We start from the raw sequence: 19,344 nt of genomic DNA on the forward strand, positions 1-19,344 counted from the left end.
CTATGGTTAGCACAGGGACTTCTCATCATCAGATACGGTGAAAGAGTCATTAGCAAGCAGTGTTGGTTCTAGATTAGATTCTGGGATGGCGGCTGGAGAACCCGATTGGGCTAGAATAGGAAAATGATAAGGGTTATAGAATTCATATGGTCCAAGTTGGATTTAAGGCTTTCCTGGGTGGGTATAGATTGTAAAAGAGTTCTAGAGCACTGTGGCCTGCATAAATTGAAAATTTGTGGAGTGCAGTGTATCTAAAGTGGGTCCCTGGAGAGGCAAGTGCAGATGGCCCACAGAAGTTTAGCAAGAGATGGGAAATTTTGTGCAAAGCATCTGTGGCACCTGGGAAAAGGTTGTTGAGGAATGCAGAGGAGAAAGAGCAAAAAGAGGTTACGTTGAGCTGAAGCATGTCATCGGAAGGAGGGGAAGGGCTGAAGAAGAACATTGGGGCGAAAAGGCATGAGAAGCAGACTGAAACTGGTTGGTTGTACTTTAACAAAAAGTGGGGTATCCTCAAAGAAGGGAGGGATTCAAAGTCTTCTAAGGAGAGGTTAAGAAATTGCTGGAATAGTGGGAGTGACGTAAGTACCCATTTTGGGGAGAGGAAAGCTTTTTGGAGGTGTGGTATTGGGAACTGGGGAAACAGCTTCTCTCTCTCAGCTGGATTCCATGTCCTTCCCACCCCCGCCCTTGACTAAGGGTGTCAGGTTGAATTTCATAGCTCCCTTCCCTTCCCCCTGCTTACCTCTGCCAGGGGATTCTCTGCTAAAATTATCCCCATCCTGAGCCGGCGGCTGCCCCGCCCCATCCTGCCTCCTCTAGTAGGGAGAGGAAAGCTGGAGGAAATGGAACGTGGGCTGTCAGAGCAGAGCTGTGCTTCTAAGGGAAGAAGAGGGAAGGTGTCTAGCTTGAGGAGGTAGACATCGTAACTGCTACAACTGGGGGGGTCACTTGGAGCTTTACCACCTGGCCCCCCACAGCCCCATGAGGTAGTCATTTTCCCATTTTTTTCAGAAGAGGAAAATGAGGCACAGACACTTTATCATTTGGCTTTAAGGGAATGGACTCTGGAATAGATTTTGAATGCTGGCTCCGCCTGTTGAGATATTGGGAAACCTTGGCTAAAGTACCTAACCATGCCGAACCTCCATCTCCTTTATCTAAAAATGAGGAAAATTGTTTCTATCTTGAAAGGTCCCTATGAGGATTGAATGTGGTGATAACGTGGTAAATCACACAGTGTTAACGCAGTACAAAAGCTTGATAATTGTTAACTATCTCACAGAATGCACTTGTTTAATGCAAGTTAATGTTAAGTGCTTACTGTAGGGGCAAACACTATGGTAAATTTCTTGGATGCCTTCTTTTATCTCCATAACCCCCTCGTTATTGCCTTTCTAAGGAAACTGAGGCCAGGATGTGGAATGTGTCAAGCTTGAGTATGCATTCTTAGTACTGTTTCTGTAACTTTCCTAACATGAGGGTTTTTTTTTTCCTCACTGTTTTGGGCTATAGATTTTTCCCAGTGAGCTGGGAGAATGAGCCTGAGACCAGACTTTAGTTTGTCTTAGCTCGAGGTAGGTAGATAACAGGGGAAAGTGCATCATGTTTAAAAAACCAGAAGAGGGAGAAAGAGACCTGTCAATGCTATCAGGAAAGCCTTACATGCACGGCCAGCGAAGGGACTAAGATGTGTAAAGGATAGGGATGGCCAGGTCCAGTAAGGAAGAGAGGAGAAACGACGACCAGTGAGCACAGCCACAAAGAGAAAGCGTTCAGAGGAAGTTGCAGTTGGCCTGAAATTTCAGAAAGTAGGTGGCTGGAGTGCCATGCTAGGCTGGATGTGCAGAGGGAAAATGATGACTGAAAACGTGATGGTGCATTTATTGTCCAGTGGGTTGGGGAGGTCACATTTGAAGAGGTGGTCTGAAAGCAATGGAAGAAAGTTGATGCTTTGATGTGGGGATACCACAGGTCTGGCTCACTCACAGCCACGTTGCACCCCAACACAGGCTTTCCCTACACGTCCCATGTGGTCATTTTTGACAGCCTTCCTTCAAGTAGCAACTCCATAAGCAGATATTGAGTATCATGGACCCCAAAAAGATCTATTTAAAACCCTATGAGAAAGCATGTCTTATACAATATACATATCTTACAGAATACATGCACGCTCGCGAATTTGTTTCCAAATTGTGAGGCTTTGTGCAGAACTTCCAGAAATGCACCTTTGGCCATCCAAAAAAGAACCTAAGCACTGTACCCAGGGACATTTGCATTTGATATTCTTGTTTTCCACTATGATAACCTATACATTTTAACTATTTCTAATCTCAAACTCAAGATAATTACCCTCAAATCCTCCCCCTCCAACATGAGCAGCTATAGATTTCCTTGACCTGCCTAATTTCGGAATCTGGTTTTTAGGATTGCAGCTGGTACTTCTGCTTGGTTTAGTAGAGTTTGAGGGTTTTCCCAGTCCCACTGATCTCTGCCTGCAAGTCTTGGAATCCATAAACAGCCAGGACCTGAGTTTCTCAGCAGTAGTGAAGAAACACTAGTTGTGTTAAATACTTGTCTCTTGGGATTACCAAGTCCCTATAGAAACTGGCTGCCCTCAGGAGAGCCATACTCTATAAACAAGTGAAAATCCTTTCGGTTTCTGAAGCTCCCAAAGAATATCATTTCACTCTGGGCTGTTTATTAACACAGTATTATTTTCCTCTCACATCAACCCCTTAGATCTCTGCTTATTTTCTGCCTGCAGAGAATCTACCTTAAGTCCCTCAGTCATCACACATTTGGAACTTTGTGGGTGATTAGAGGCCTTCAGGCTTGTAGGATTTATGTTAGAAAAGATGCTTTCAGTGGAATCCATCTTGCAACCCGCTTTGGAGAGTTCCATCCAGCCTAGGTAAAAATTAATTGTAGACCAGATGTTTGGTGTCCCTGCTCTGCAGTCCCTGAACTTGGACTGTCATGAAATGACCCCACGTAGTAATGGATCCTACACTACACAATGACTCATGTTTATTATTCCTTTTCTTCTTTAGTGAGGAGTCCACAAAGGAAAGAACATCCCAGGAAAATTGGTTTAAAAAAAAAAAAAAGTGATGCCAGAAAGGGCAGTTTGGCCTTGGCCAAATCTTACTTATTGACCTGAAAGGAGAAGAAGAGCAGAAGTACTTCCCTGTCATCTTTTATGTGTGTCGGGCTCAACATGAGAAACGCTCTCGTCGCTGCCTGCCTCCCCTGTGCCCCCGGCCCAGCTGCCCTTGTCCCGTGTCATCTAACCTGCCCTGACGGTGGGCACCCCACAGTAGAGTGGAAGCTCAGTCCCGCCCTATAAATCCAGGTGGCTGGTGTGGCTGGCAAATAGGGTCTGGGAAGTGGGAGGAAGGCCATTACCCCTGCTTCCCACTGTGCTCACACCCTGGGTGATGAGGGTGGGGTTAAGGGGGTGCCACTAAAGCGTTATTAGCAGCCTCTGCAGACACAAAAGGCAGAGCTGGAGGAGGAAGCAAAATCAGGTTGGGAGAGCTGGAGCCACAGATGACGGCTAACTAAGCCTTGGGTAGATGCAGAGCTGAGACCAGCCCAACGGGGGAAGGTGGCAGAGAAGCAGCGCTTGCTCTCCCAGGTGAGTTACTGTCCGGTGTTTCCAGGCCGAGTCACTGTCCAGCAGCCCACCCCCAACTCTCCATACACTGAACAAAAGCTGGGTGCTTAGTGGGTGCAGAGCAGCCCTTGGGGAGCACAGGTTTGAGAGCATGCTGAGCAGCTTTTCCTCATGGTTGAATGATGTGTAGAGGGGCTAGAGGCTTGGGACTGAAGCCTCCTAGTGACTAGGGAGGGGGATGGCTCTGCTGGCCTTACTGAGGGAATTCCCTGTGGGGCTGCCCTGCAGGTTCTCCCCAACCCTCCCCCGCACCGCTCTCACACCTGCTTCGACCCCAAGCAGATCAGATGTGGCACTGGGGGGGGGTCATGTGATGGAGAGAAGGCTATAAATAGCGGGGGGTGGGCATGCTGCCCCAGACGCCTTGAGGACAGGCAAGAGGACTGGCTTAAGGAGCTGTCCTGGGGGAAGGACGGGGGCAGGCAGGCCACGGCCTGGCCAGGGAGGGTGCATGGAGCCGTCTGGGTCCCAGCGGCATGGAGGCGAACAAAGCTGGTGGGGCAGTGCCCCCCAGTACCAGTATATGCCCTTTGAGCACTGCACCAGCTACGGACTGCCCTCCGAGAATGGAGGCCTCCAGCACAGGCTCTGGAAGGATGCAGGCCTCCGTCCCAACGCCCACCCCACACAGGTAAAGTCCTATGGGCAGGGGGTGGTGAGTTGGGGGAAATTAGGAATTAGGTAAAAAGAGGGAGCAGTGTTACTTTCAGTAAAAAGAGTGCGTGGTAATGTGTTCAAAATAGGCAAATCCTTTGAAGGGTTAGACTGAGCTCAAGGTGCACTCACCACCGACTGGCATTTATGTAACCTTGGCTAACAGGATACATGAATCCTATGGGAGAGCAGGACGAGCTTGTGCTTACATAACCTACGTGAGGGGACTGGTGTAGGAGCCCACACCTCTGTGTGTGAGCTCTCTTACACCCTCACCACTGGCGGGCACTGCCAGATTTCTCCCTCCCCGACCTTCGGCAGAACACACACAGATAAACACTTCTGCAGAGGCAAAAGGAGAGAATTTGGATAAGTGGAGAAAATGGACTGAATTGCCTATTAGTGATCAAAGATATCCCAGGGTCAAAATGAGCAGAAGAAATGGAAATACTCAGGTGGGAAGAGTGCTCATGTGAGAACCCGTCAGGTGTGGGCACCTGGCCAGGTGCAGAGATGTTCCCAGCAAGAGGGTCTTGGGAACTAACGTATGGCCAGGGATCAATATTGTCCAGCAGTGAGGACTGATGGGTTGTGGACATCTAGGAAAGGGGAGACCGGAGGTCACAAGAAAGGAAAGCTGGTGAGACTGTCGCAGACACACAGGTCATGGTGAGTGAGATGAGCATCCGGAGTGCAAGCGATACAATGAGTCAGGAGGGCAGGAAAGCAGAGTGCTCCGGCTAAGGCGGGCGGCTGGGAACCCCAGGGGTGGGCTGGGCAGGCGACCTCAGCACTGGGGGTAAGGAGACCCCCGCCTCAGTCCCAGTGAACAGCAGCCCTGGGGAACCAGTTGTGAGGTGGGGACACAAGTCAGGAGAGACTTGAATGGTCAGTCAGAGAGGACTTCATAGAGAAGGTGGGGCCTGACCGGCCTTGGAAGACTGGGGCTGGGCAGAAAGATCCCTCTGTGGCTCTGTGCTCTCTCCCCTGTGTGTGTGTAGTCATTTCTGGGTGGGATAACAGTCTGAGTAAAAGTGCAGTTATGGCCCTTCCCAGTGACAGGAAACCAGGCAAACTCATGAAGCTCCATGTTGGGACTGGGAGGTAAATTTGGGAATTAGGGTTGAGCTGGTTTCTGCAGGGCCTTGAAACCAAAGAAGAGGAGTTTGGGTGTAAGTTTCTCTTTAATTTTTATTACAGAAATTTTCAAACTTACACCAAAGTAGAGTGGTGCAATTAGTACCCAGGTACCCCTTACCCAGCTTTAACCGGCATCAATACTTTGCCAACATTGTCTACCCTTCCTAATCCCAGCCTCACTCTTACACATGCTGGCATTTTGTTAACAATCCCCAGACCACACGTCCCTTTCAGACTTGAGGCCTCCCTCCCCACCCCTAGTCCTGCTCTGGGGTGTGCTGAGCCCTGAGCCAACCAGCCAGATTTGGCTCCTTTCATGTTTGCCAGCACGGGACTGGGATGGAGCCCCTTCCTCGTCCCCAGCAGCCTGAGGCCCGAAGTTGCTGAGAGCCAGAGGACAGGTATGCACTGGCCACTGATCTTGCCTTCTCTCAGGGTCCCAAGAGGGGCAGGGAAGGAAACACTACCTCCCTAGGTCACTAACCTCACCCCGAAGGCAAAGCAGCCAGAAGCAGGGCAGTCACTGTGTGCCTGCCTAGAACTCGGGCATAAACTGCTGCCTGTATTATGAAATCAGATCTCTTCCACCCAGGCCCTCTCAGAACCAGCAGCATGTCCTGGCCTGACCCTGGCCCCGGAGGATGGAATTGTGTGGGGGAGGCTAGAAGCAGTTAGATGCCTTGCTACCTGCACCCAAATGCACCCTCCACATTGAGATGAGAGCATTGGGCTCCCAGGTTTGAGGGTTGCTGTGGCCCCCTCTCTACATTTTGGTGAGCATCTCATTCTCTTGCTCTGGAATGAAGTGTACTGACTTGTCTTACCGGGACTGCTTTCCGGTTGTGCATACAAGCACGGGAGGTGAGATGGATGGGCTTTCTCTAAGCCTGGCAGAAGCATCTTAGGGCCTCAAGTAAGGCTAGACACACTGAGGCAAAGTGCAACCAAGAGTCGCCTACTAGCATGTCCTCGGCCCGCCCACAGCAGGATTTCTTGGAGGGAAGTCAATGTGGGTGTCTGGGGAAATGGGAGAGGCCTGGATGCCGGAGCCAGTGACACATGAAGTACCTGACAGGGACGCCCCATCTTAGCACAGCTCTTGCATCTCCGGTTCAGAGTAGAAGTTGGCTTCCTTGCGGAATGCTGCCATCGACCAAGGTGAGTACAGACGGAGAGATGGTGAGGATGAACAGAGAAGGGTAAAGAGCGGGAAACCCACTGATGGAGACCGGGAACTTGGGGGCCAGGATGACCCACAGAGTGACCCTACATGAGGCCCTCAACACCCAGGATTTTTAAAAGTCATTCGTTTTTTTCTGAGGGTCTATGTGCTTCCCTCTGTCTATTCCTTTTGACTCTTCAACAAGACAAATGTTTCCCATTCTCCTTCTGTCCAGATTTATGGCCATCACAAAGAGCACTTCTCCGACAAGGGGCAGGACGTGAGGATGACCAAGATGACAGGCTCCAGTGCCACCCTGGACAGCAAGGATGAGGACCACTATTCTAAATGTCAAGGTGACGGGGACTGAGGAATAAAGGGATCTGGACTGGAAGGAGGTACAAGGATTTGAATGGGCGCTGTTGGCCGCCTACCCCGCCCTCTCCCCTCCCCCCACATACCCTCTCCCACCTCCTCCTCACCCTGCTTTGTTCCCTACCATCCAGCCTGCCCAGTCCCAAGTCACAAATGTTTTAGAAAAGAATTCAAGTATCCAGTGGGGACTGGACTTTGGCACCTTTGGAAGGGGCAGGGGCCGCAGCTGGCAGAGAGGCGAAGACAAGCTCAGTGAACAAGACATGCAGACAAGACCCTAAGGGCCCCGCCCCCTCCAGGACCCCCCAGTTCCCCATGTCGTATCCGGGAGGAATGGCCGGGGAGCTGCTCTGCTTTATCCATCTCTCTTCCAGATTGTATCCACTGTCTGGGACGTGTAGTGAGGAGAAAATTAGGGGAAGACTGGATCTTCCTGGTGCTTCTGGGACTTCTTATGGCCCTGGTTAGCTGGAGCATGGATTATGTCAGCGCCAAAAGCCTTCAGGGTAGGTTCAGCCTGGCCCTTCCCTCTCAACCTCTCCCCATACTGTGGCTGTTTCTAGAGTTTCACTGAGGATAAGCAGGGTACATTTTGGGAGGGGGATGATGCACAGAAGAGATCGAATGCAACTCTGGCCCAGGACAAGACCAGGCCCTGACCTGTTTCTCCCGCCCCTCCCACCTGCTACCAGCCAGGCTGTGGGTACCCCACTAGTGACCAACTTGTCCCAGTGTTCCCAGGACTTTCCAGGTGTGGGCACTTAACATCCTGAGTCCCAGGAAGCCCTCAGCCCTGGGCCAACTGGCACAGCCTTACCAGCGGGCCACATGCTGGCGCTGGACTGTGGTTCCCACACTGCTGTGGACTCAGCCTCCTACCTGTAGTGGGAAACTGAGCAGGTCGTGTGGCCTCCTGCAGCTCAGGCTCCCCATGTGTCAGAGGACAACAGCACCATCTAGTGAGGTCACACAGCACGAGCCCGCTCCTTGGGCACGGTCCTGAGCTGCGGGCACGGGCCCAAGCCATCCACGCTGGGACTGAGTGCGGGCTTGTGTCTCTGCAGCCTACAAGTGGACCTATTACCAGATGCAGCCCAGCCTGCCTCTGCAGTTCCTGGCCTGGGTCACCTTCCCACTCATTCTCATCCTCTTCAGCGCCCTCTTCTGCCAGCTCATCTCTCCCCAGGCCGTTGGTGAGAACTCCTGCTCCCTGCCCCTGCCATGCCATCTGTCCACAAAATCTCCCTCGCCTGCAGACCTCTCGCTCCACCTCTTCTTCACCAGGCCTGCAGTCCCGTCCCCTGCTTTGCCATGGTGCCCTGATGCCCCGTTGCCGTGCCCACAGTCTGGAGTTCCTCTCCCTCTTAACCCCCAGCTTGAACCTGCCCATGATCATTTTTTAATGCTTTTAGGTTCTGGAATCCCTGAAATGAAGACAATACTTCGTGGGGTTGTCCTGAAGGAATATCTCACCCTCAAGGCCTTCGTGGCCAAGGTGGTGGCCCTGACTGCAGGGCTGGGCAGCGGCATTCCCGTGGGGAAGGAGGTAGGTCCCACTGTGAGCCGGCAGGCCCTGCGGCTGAAGGCGGCGCTGAGTCTGGAGGGGCCCTGGGAGCAGATGGGGACCATGGGCACAGGGACTGGCACCGGGGCCGTGAGGCATTAGGGAGAGAAACCCAGGGGAAGGTCCTAGTCCTGGGTCACAGTGCCAGGACCATCAGAGCTGGGAAGGCCTCAGAGCAGTCTCCCGGCCTTGGCGCTGTTGACCTTCATGGCTGGACAATACTTAGTTCTGGGGGCTATTCTGTGCACTGCAGGTGTTTAGCCCCCTCCCTGGCTTCTACGCTGTAGAAGCCAGTAGCAGCCCCCAGTTGTGACAGCCAGGATGTTTGCAGACACTGCCAGGTGTCCCCTACAAGGAGAACCTCCCCCAGGTGAAGACCACTGCCTCAGAGACCCTCCCGACAACCCCTTGTTTTACTCTGTGAAACCAGAACTAGGGAGAGAGCGTGCTTTCTGAAGGCTAGAGTCACACACGTTCCTGCCCCGCCACAGTCAGCAGTCTGTCTGCACAGCAGCCAGAGCCATCTTTTCAAATCTGAATAAGCAAGTCTGACCTCTGGTTAAGAACATCTAATGACTTTCCATTCCTTTTTAGAGTAAAATGCAAACGTCTCGCTGGGGCCTAGGAGGCCTGTGGTGATCTGGCTCCTTTCTGTCCATTTTTCTGTTCTCGCAGGCTGGCCCTCATTCACTGTGTTTGGGTGACGATGCCTTCCTGTCCCCCCACCACAAAAGCTTGTCACCCTCTCAGGACTCCTGCACTTGCTGTTCCCTCAGCCCAGGAAGTTCTTCCTCTTGACCCCGTGCAGCTCCCCTCTGTCCAGGCTCTACCCAGCTGTGCTCTCCCCTGAACACCACCCCCACCCAAGCCCACGGGGCTGGCCTGGCTCTACCCCCACTTCCCCATTTTCTCTGTAGCCCTTGCCACTTCCTGAAATGGTAATACGATGGTTCATCCCCTCCCCTCCTCTCTGAGGGCAGAACCTTGATCTCACTCACTTCCATATTTCTGGCCCCTAGCGCAGTGCCAGGAGAATAAGGGCTAGTCCATGCCAAAGCCTCGGGGCTGGACCGCTGCTCCTGACGCCTTGCCCCCCTTCTCTCCCAGGGCCCTTTTGTCCACATTGCCAGCATCTGTGCTGCCGTCCTCAGCAGGTTCATGGCAGTGTTCTGTGGGGTGTACGAGGTAAGGTTGAGAAAGCAACATGAGGTAGGGCTGCGTGTGTTCAGAGTGCCAGGGAGAGCTGCCTTGCTCCGGGCTGGCAGCACGCTGAGCCCGTGCCCCCTTATTCTCTGCACGTGCCCCGCACCTGCCTGCCCCAGCACTAGGCTGCCCCAGCACTCGCTGTTCTTGCCTGTCCTGCGGTCTCCCCCTCCTTGATAGGTGCCCCTGCCTCCAGGCCTGCCCCAGGTTCCTCCGAGGCTGCCTGCTCGTCACACCCCACCTGTGTCACTTCCCTCCTCATTTCCCTCCTGTGCTACCCTGTCCCTTCGTCATTCCTTGTCCGCAGCCCAGCCCCCCTCCCTCCTGGTCCTGCGTGCTTCTCTTGCAGACTGAGCCGGGGCAGCTTGACCTCCTGGTGTCGGCCTGCGCGGTGGGCGTGGGACGCTGCTTTGCCGCCCCCGTCGGAGGCAAGTCCCACTTCCTCCCCACCTCGGGTGCCTGAGCATGACTTAGACGGGGGGCTGGGGGGGCTGCAACAAGCTTTGGGGTACAGAGGGTGCTCTCTGAAGGGATGGGGGTGGGCATTCAGGGAGTGACTGTGGAGCACTCCAGGCACCCGCCCTCTTCTACCGAAGGGCTACTTGTTCTTTGAGGCTGGCAGGAGGCTGGCAGCTATTCCACGCAGGCTTTATCGGTCCTGTTTGTCTGAAGTCCTTTCCTGTCTCTCTTGCTGCTGACACGTGTTGTCCTGCTAGCTCCTTCTCCATCCCCTCTGTGGTGATCATTTATTGGTTTACCTGCCTTCCATATATTTGCCTTTTGTTGCATTTTCTGTTTGGCCTTGCTCTGTGAGGTCACTTCCTGTTTGTCAAACTAAGTGCTTTCCCTCGGCCTGGGAATCGCAGGGGGAGATGGGCCCGTGGGATTCCCTGTGACTTAAGCCTCTCTCTCTGCCCTACTCCCCACCGTGCCTGTTCTCCCTGCCCTCTCTGCCCCTTCCTTGCCCCCCCCATCTCTCTGTCCATCTCTCCCCTAGTAGCAGCCATACTATTACACTGACACACTGACCGTGGGCTGTGCCGTAGGAGTCGGCTGTTGTTTTGGGACACCTCTTGGAGGCAAGTGATTTACCCTCTCCCACATTAGTCCACTTGCCTGATCTTGCTCCCAAAACAATATCTGTCAGCATCCCCAGGTATGAATATTACCAGTTAAAACAAGAGTGTAACAAGAACAGCTAACTTGTTGTGAGCATTTACTCTATGTAGGCCGTTTTCTAAGCACTCTGTGTTTATTTCTGCCCAAAGCTCTATGAGGCCCATACTGTAGAGGAGAGAACTGCTTACAGAGAGGGCGAGTGACTTAAGCAAGTTACCTTTGAGCTGAACTCTTTCTTCACCTGTAAGGTGACCTTTCAGATGATTTCCCTGGCCTGGATGACTAACAAATGGACTTTGTCAAAGAAAGCAGTTGTACCTGCTTGTTTCTTCATCAATATCATTTATAACCAGTTTAACAGAGGAGGAGGGTGGATCATTCACTGGATTCATTGATAATATGAAGGACACCAAGTTGACAATTGGAGAAACAAAATTCCAGGAAAAGCCTAGGCATCTTAACATCACAGCTGTTAGAGATATCTTCCCAATTATGAAAATGCAGTCAACCTTTGGTAAAGGAGGCTATAGGCGGCTAAGGAATGATACACGGATAAGCCTTTAGAGTTCACACCCACTGGCACTGACACCGCGCCAACGCACACCGCACAAGATCAGCTCCCCAAACATGTCAGCTACCATCCTGTTTGCACTTATGCTGTCAGCTCTCATCATTAAACTCATTAGCCCCCATCAGTGAAGGGTAGTGTGTTTGAATTTCTATACACATTAAATGTTCACACTTACATTTATACCCACTTTTGTCTTTATTTATTCTTTCACCTTACAAATCCAGAAGGTCTAAAGAACATTTTTAGACAGGTAGATTCTTTTGGTTGTTTTTGTCTTTAATTAAGCACATTCTTTTAAAGTAAAGAGAATTTACCTTTTCTGCATAAAACTGGAATTTCTGGGATGGATGAGGAGGGCTCTCCTTGGTCCTGTGTAAAGTAGAGAAAGACCACAGGGAAGTTACAGGTAACATGACTCTTGGCATAAGAAAATTTCAGCATTAAAAAATTAAGATGCAGTTTTCAGGATGTTTGTATTAAGTGACCCATAATAAATGTCCTGGCAGGTAGCATTACTTGATTTTTTTTAATTGCCCTAGAATAATTCTGAAAGAAAAAATTAGTAATAAGATAATTTACTCACTATATAGTCAATTCTTAATTCCTTACACTATGAAAGAAATGTACTTCAACATTCTATTAAAATGACAAACATCTTTTTGCTACCATCACCTACCTTCTGAGCAGTGTGCCCTGTGGGCGCTGTGCTGGGTCCTGGGCTCTCAAGTGCTCATGGTTGGAAGGTTAGACAGACAGGCAAACAGATCATCACAGCCCCGCCCCGAGACGCGTCTCAATGGCAGCCTGGGCAAAGTACACAGAAGACAGTGAGGGCAGGGTCCTCGGGACAGAGGCAACAGCATTCCAAGTCAAGATCCAGGGGACCATGAGTGCGGCAGTTGAGAGACTAGAGGTCACAGGGGAGTAGGACCAGGAAATGAGTCTGCACAGGGAGACAGGGGCTGAATCACAGCCGTCCTCGTAGGCCATCCACAAGAATGCAGATTTTATTCTCTAGGCTAGAATTTGCCCAAATGTGTTTTATGGAACCTAGTTCCTCATGGTGTTAATAGATGTAACATGTGAAAAGGGTTCCAGGGGCAAATAAGTTGGAAAATGCTGTGTTAAGCAAATACTTTTTTTAAACTGGAATATTTGTCAGAATATTTGATATATTGACATGCATTGTGAATATCCAAAATGTGGCTCAAATACAGCATTTCTCACAGAAACCCTTTCGTAAGGACCTTCCAATGGGACTGACTCACAGTCTGTCCCAGATCTGACTTTGGGAAATGCTGTCTTGCGTGAAGGGGAGCTTTGAATAAGGAGGGACATGACCAGCTTTACATGTTCATCTGGTCTTTGGCAGATGTGTGCAGGATAGAACTGGCCTATGGATTAGCAGGATTAGTCCAAGATTAATACGAAGACTATTGTCACAGTCCTGCTCCATGACGAGAGACTGAACTGGGCACAGGCAGAAGAGATACAGAAGAGAATGGTACACATGCGTGATAGGAAGTCAACTTGATGTGACCTGGCGGTTGGTTTTATTTGAAGATGTGAAGGATAAGAGAGAAAGGAATCTAGGCCAGTCCCCAAGTTTATAACAAGGAGAAAGGTGGGTAGTGGTGCTGAGAAATATAGGAAGTGAGACAGGTTTGGGGGAGTTGATACATTTCACTTTGAGAATGTTGCGTTTGAGGTTCCTGTGGGTATCCAAGTGATACCAAATAGGCACCTGGGCTGGTGAGTCTCAAGTTCAGGAATTGAACTGAAAACACAGCTTTGCTAACCAGTAGCAGGTAGCTGGTAGTTGAAGCCATGGGCATAAATGAAATTGAGAGAGGAAGTCTAGGAGGAGCAAGGGTAGAAGACCAAGGACAAGGCCCTGGCTGGGGCATAGGAGCCACAGGAGAAGAATGGAGAACATCAGGTGGCAGAGGAGAGCGGTAATACAGAATCTAAATGACCAGAGAGTTTCTAAAAGCTCTGCGTTTTTCATGCTTTGTTTCCTTTTAGCAGCGCATTTTCTATTTGGCTCAGGTTAACATTAAAATTAGTTCTCATTCCTGAGTATATAGTGGCAGACTATTAGGGGAAGTGTCCTGGAACCACATTGCAGGAAAGAAAATCTAGTCTAGGATTTCAAAAAATGGTCATAAAATATTTATAAGTTGGATAATTTACACTCTGACAGATCATTCAACTTCGGTTTTATTCCTGGTAAGGCAAAGGAGAGGGACTTGCTCCAGCTGACTCCCCACTGTGTCAAGTTCTCCGTTTGGGCCTAGGGGGCACCTGCCTTGCCTGTGCTTTGAGGAGCAGGTGCAGAAGGGGTGGTTGGCAAAGCTCTGTCTGCCCCAGATTCCCCATCCCCACGGTCTGTTTTCTGAAATTGCATCCATTCCATGCTCTTCTCTGTCTTTCTTCTCCTCTCTTCTCCTGTTCATGCATAGAACAGGCATTGAGCCCTGATTATGTACCAGGTGCTGTATTAGGTGCTGGGTTCCAAGGAATTTTCACTCCTAGGGGAACTCAGTGATGTAAACAATCAACTACATCTAAAGTGGTAAGTGCTCCAACAGGCCAAAATTCTGAGAACAAGGTGACAGAGGGGCTGTCTACCCGAGGAGGGGCTGGGAATGCCTTCCCACACAGACGACATTTGAGCTGAGCCCCGGGGATCCTCTGCCAACAGGCTGCAGCTGCTCCGTGCAGGAGCGACTGTCAGGCCACCATCCCCTGGGGGCAGGGGTCTTGCTGTATCTATTGACTGTCACCTGTGGACCTGAGGGTGAGTCCTGAGGGATTCAAGAGATGTGACTTGGAGTTCACACCAGGGAGAGGGAAATGGCTGGGATGTGAGGTGCCGTCTGAAGAGGGAAGCAGGCAGGGTCTTGGACTGGCCAGCAGCCATTCACGGTGAGAGAAAGGAGGAGGCAAACCTCACCCGGTGCCCAATCCTTCTCGGGACTCTCCATTCCTACTCAGAGTACCTGGGGGAGGAAACTGAACAGAGTGGGAGAATGAGCCTGAGACCAGACTTTAGTCTGTCTTAGCTGTCTAATTAGGTGCTGTTTCTCCCTGGTTTCTCTTCCTCAATTTCTTGACAAAGGTGAGGCTTAAGGTTTTGGACATTGTCATTAATTTTTGTATTGCATCTAATTCAAGTTTTCTCCTTTACTTGCAGTGTGTCTAAAGGTTACATTTTTCTCTATGTCTCTTGACTCTCTTTTTAAGCCCTCATCAGCATCCCTCACTTCGTCCCTACCAGTGCCTGCTGTTTTCCTATTTATCGGCCTCCTCATTTTCTGCTCTAGCATCTACTCTCAGGAACAGTACCATTTAGAATTATTAGCTTTCTTTCTAATTCTTAAGCATAATTGACTTTAATTTCACCTCTTGGATTTTCCCTTTGCTTTGGTCCTGTTCAGTCAGGTTTTTAACAATTATTTTTTAAAATTTATATGAATCCTCTGCTTTCTTTTCTTGGAATGTTGAGTATTATCAGCTCCCACAAAGCCCTTTCGTAATCATTTTTCTTAGTTCTTCCTTTTAAAGTTGCCCTAAGGCACATGGTGCAGAGGGAGGGAGGAAAGATCGGACAGTGCTGAGAGTCCCTGTAAACCTCAAGCTCTTCTTGCACCTCTGGGGAGCTCCTGTGCTGGAAACGTCCTCTCTTGTGACTTTCCAGCAGAAAATATTCAGCGACCCTTAAATCCCCATGGACACTTGACCATTGTGAATCCCACGCAGCCTCACTTTCTAAGGGATGGGGAGGGCATAACCACCTGACTCTCATGTTTTGTGGGTTGAGGATCTGTCATTTCCCATCCTCTCTGCACTTTGTTAGGCCACACCCTGGGCCTGCATAAAACTGCTAGCAGGAGCAGGTAGATAGTTTAGAGCATGGGACCCCAAGAGATCATTACTTTCCATGCCTGCTTCCTCTTGTTATTTAAGTTTCAGCAAAAGCACCTCAGGACCACAGGGTGGAAGTATGGGGGAGCCTTTCACTTTCGTTTGCACTTGACCCTACTTGCATGTCCCTGTAGGTGTGCTATTTAGCATCGAGGTCACCTCTACCTACTTCGCTGTGCGGAATTACTGGCGAGGATTCTTCGCAGCCACGTTCAGTGCCTTTGTTTTCCGCGTGCTAGCCGTGTGGAACAAGGATGCTGGTAACTGGGGAGCCCTCGGTGGAGGCCATGTGAAATAGGGATGCTTGTAATGGGTGTGCAGGGAAGCTCTGAGGGCAGCTTAGAAAAGGGATGGATGGCATTATTTGGGAAGTGGACCAGGCCCAAGATACAGGTCATGGAGTAGCAGAGTAGTGTTTGTGCACAGAAAATGGGAACTAAATAGAAGAGGGGACACGGGTCTTGGAGGAATCCAGGAGCTAGTCCCACAGCTGATGGCCCTTGACTCCCGCTTGGTGGGTTCCTGTGACTCTTCCACCATGAGAAGTTCTAGACAGGCCTCCCTAGGTCACTAACCTTTCCCTCCTGCAGTCACGATCACTGCTCTCTTCAGAACCAATTTCCGAATGGATTTCCCCTTTGACCTTCAGGAACTCCCAGCCTTTGCCATCATTGGGTCAGTGGGGTCACCCTCCCTGGGAGTGGTGAGCCAGGGGTGGGGTGTGGTTTGGATTGGAAGGGACTGAACCTGGGAAGAAGGTGGAGTGGGCATGGATAGAGTGTCAATTGCTAGAGGAGGTAGTGGGAAAGGAAGGGTGAATGTCTGGCATTTATTCCCTGCAGTGGCTCCGTCTGAGGGATGAGGGTTTCATTTCTGTATAACTTACACCCTCAGGATTTGCTGTGGGTTCCTGGGAGCTGTGTTTGTCTATCTGCATCGCCAGGTCATGCTTGGTGTCCGAAAGCACAAGGCCCTCAGCCAATTTCTTGCTAAGCAGTGAGTCACTGCCCTCCTTGTGTTGTGTCCATTTACTTTCTGCCCTATCCGGGAGTCCCTCCCTTGTAATCTTTGTGAAAAGCATCAAATGCCTTTGGGGGCTTGTGATAAAATACGGAAGCCCTGCCACTCTACATAGGGGACTAGCTGTGTGGCTTCTGCTCCACAGATTGCTTTTTGGTGGTGAGAATGCTCTGTGTTTGAAAAACTGAGACTACAATGGACAGCCAGAAACTGCAGCTACCAGAGTTCATTCCAGCGTGGTGTCCATGGTGGGCTGGCTAAGTCCAGGGCAGGACTCATCCTGTTTCTTTTTCAGCCGCCTGCTGTATCCTGGCATTGTCACCTTTGTCATCGCCTCACTCACCTTTCCACCAGGAATGGGTCAATTCATGGCCGGAGAGGTCAGCTCCAAAGGAGTCTGGGATGGCCGTGGGGGTGGTCACAGGACTGGCCACAGGGAAGAGAGGCTTCTGAGCGTGTGGACCTTTACCCAAGCATAGAATTTGTCCCTGAGCAAAGAGCAAAAGGGATTCTTGAAAAATGATACTGGGGACTCAGTTCTCTAAAAAAGGAAGTACTGACCCTCCCTTTTGCTTCCTCCTCTCACAGCTAATGCCTCGTGAAGCCATCAGCACCCTCTTTGACAACAATACATGGGTAAAACATGTAGGTGACCCTGAAAGCCTGGGCCAGTCGGCCGTGTGGATGCACCCACAGGTCAATGTTGTCATCATCATCCTTCTCTTCTTCATCATGAAGGTACCTCTCCCGGCGCTCCTGACCCTTCGGCTTCTGTCCGTTTTCAGCCTGGGAACCCAGTGTTTGCCTAGAGGAGGAAAGGTCTTTGCCCAAAAAGAAATAGCTTGGAAACCATAACACAGAAAGTTGCTCACTTATAGAAGTGAGCCAGTATCTGGGTTCATTGTTCCATCCCTGTCACCTTGGTGATGTCGCCACAATCATTATAGCCCTTCTAAAGCTTCCACTTGCTAAATTCTTAAGACATCACAGTCAAGTAAACAAGGTCAAATAGAGTTTAACAACATAGATAATTGTAAAAACCTCAGATAAACTAACCAAATCCCCTCACGTATTAATTGGGTACTTCATTCTCCATGCGTCTGATTATACATTTTTAGATGATTTGCATATCCCATTTCCCACTCTCCCCTCCACCCCCAGGCTCACGGGTAATCTCTTTTAGAATTACAAAAGAAAGAATTTAAATCAATTTTATTAGTGACTGTAAATAATTTTTATGTTATTATTTTCTGTTTAGCTAGTGAGGCTCTGAGGATTTTGCCATTCTTAAACCATTTTCTCCTAACCTGAATTAAACCTGGCCTCTTTTACCTCAGTTGTTTTCATTCCTGCCCATCAAAGATCATGTCTTCATATACTTCTCAATTACTGCCTTATACAAAGATATTTTTATTTCCACCCCTAGTTGTGACATCTGTTACGGTGCTGATTGCCTGTTTTTTCTTTTTTGATAATTGCCCTTTTACTAAAAGTATGCCTTGCCTGAGTAATCCAACACATTCCTCTGTATATTAGGGCTCTCATTAAAAAGCCTGTCCGAGTGTAGCTCAGAGAAGACAAATAGGGACTCTGTGGCATCTTACTACACTGATGGACGGTGACTGCAATGGGGTTTGAGGGGGGAACCGATAATAAGGGTGAATATAATAACCACGTTGTTTTTCTTGTGAAACCTTCTTAAGAGTGTATATCAATGATACCTTAATAAAAAAATAAAAAATAAAAGCAATTGGAAACTAAAAAATAAAAAGTCTGTCTACACTGAACTTTCATGGTTTTGAATACCTTGCAATTAACTTATTCGTGATACTTTTTATGAACCTGTATTTCCCTAGGATATGAGTCACTGAGTTATATTTATATTGTAATAGCTATAGTAGGTCCATTTATTCATTTATGCAGTAAGCGTTATTATGTACATACCTACTATGTGCCAAATACATAATATGTCATTATAGATCTTTGGCAAATCTTATGTTTATAGTTGAAAAAAATTAAAGTTTCCTTCTTAGTTATTTGCCACTAATTTAATTTACTTGTCAATGATGTTGTGATTAGAGCTACCAGGCACTTGACCCACCAGGTTCCCAGTCTGTAACTTACAGTCTCAGGATTTGCTGTGGGCTTCTGGAAGCTGTGTTTGTGTATGCTCTTTCCCATTCCACTTCAGGGGGTTTCATTGGGTCCATAGCTTCCATATTTTTCACATCTCCTTTATTAATTAGGTACTTTTTATTTCTTCCTTCAAAAGATTTGATGGTTTTGTCATAAAGAAGTTCTCAGAGTCTTGTTAGGACTTCCGGACTTTCATCACAGAGTTCATCTTCTCTCCTTTATAAACCCCAACTTCCTGGTATTGGTTGTTGAGAACATAAACCCATCTGTGGCAAACAAGGCCAAGTTTTGAAGGCATCTCAGAATTTATTGTTCAATGATAATAACTATGTTTTCTGATATTCCTCTAGCCTGAGCTATATGGTACCTTTGGGATCATGTATCTTTTTAAAGTCTCAAGCTTTTGAAAATATTTGGAGAAACAGAATACATTTTTGCAACACTTTTCCCACACCTCGCCTCATCTCACCTGCCCACATTCCCAAGTATGTATCTGGATATGACTTCACAGATTAAAGCTTATTCTGAGAAACCTACTTGGATTATATAGGACTCACCTATATGTCACTATTATTATTTTCTTACTGAATTGCATCCTTGATAATAATGTTTACATCATAAGTGTATCAGGAAAAGCAACTCCCCCATTTCCTGGGCTCTATTTCCAGCCCAACAGTTTGCAGCAGGCCTATAATAGTCTATAATATTTATAAGTATAAAACCATTCATTGCTACATCGGTGCATAAAGCAATATACTTAATATTGAGTACAACTTGGGAGATAAGTTTTGAAATAA

At 49.0% G+C, this 19,344-nt stretch overlaps 1 protein-coding gene across 1 annotated transcript in view; it reads left to right on the plus strand.

The window, feature by feature from the left end:
- The first annotated feature begins 4,050 nt into the window (after nt 1-4,050).
- The window catches only part of CLCN1 (chloride voltage-gated channel 1), a 29,987-nt gene continuing 14,693 nt past the window's right edge, over nt 4,051-19,344 (plus strand). The window contains exons 1-12 of the mRNA XM_036926195.2: nt 4,051-4,307; nt 6,868-6,988; nt 7,382-7,513; nt 8,072-8,200; nt 8,420-8,553; nt 9,679-9,756; nt 10,775-10,853; nt 15,526-15,651; nt 15,982-16,066; nt 16,286-16,387; nt 16,707-16,791; nt 17,000-17,149. Coding sequence (XP_036782090.2) covers nt 4,128-4,307; nt 6,868-6,988; nt 7,382-7,513; nt 8,072-8,200; nt 8,420-8,553; nt 9,679-9,756; nt 10,775-10,853; nt 15,526-15,651; nt 15,982-16,066; nt 16,286-16,387; nt 16,707-16,791; nt 17,000-17,149 — 1,401 coding nt within the window. The 5' untranslated portion in view covers nt 4,051-4,127. The remainder of the gene's footprint in view (nt 4,308-6,867; nt 6,989-7,381; nt 7,514-8,071; nt 8,201-8,419; nt 8,554-9,678; nt 9,757-10,774; nt 10,854-15,525; nt 15,652-15,981; nt 16,067-16,285; nt 16,388-16,706; nt 16,792-16,999; nt 17,150-19,344) is intronic.

Source organism: Manis pentadactyla, chromosome 7, assembly GCF_030020395.1.
Source record: "Manis pentadactyla isolate mManPen7 chromosome 7, mManPen7.hap1, whole genome shotgun sequence".
In the NCBI taxonomy this organism is placed as follows: Eukaryota; Metazoa; Chordata; class Mammalia; order Pholidota; family Manidae; genus Manis; species Manis pentadactyla.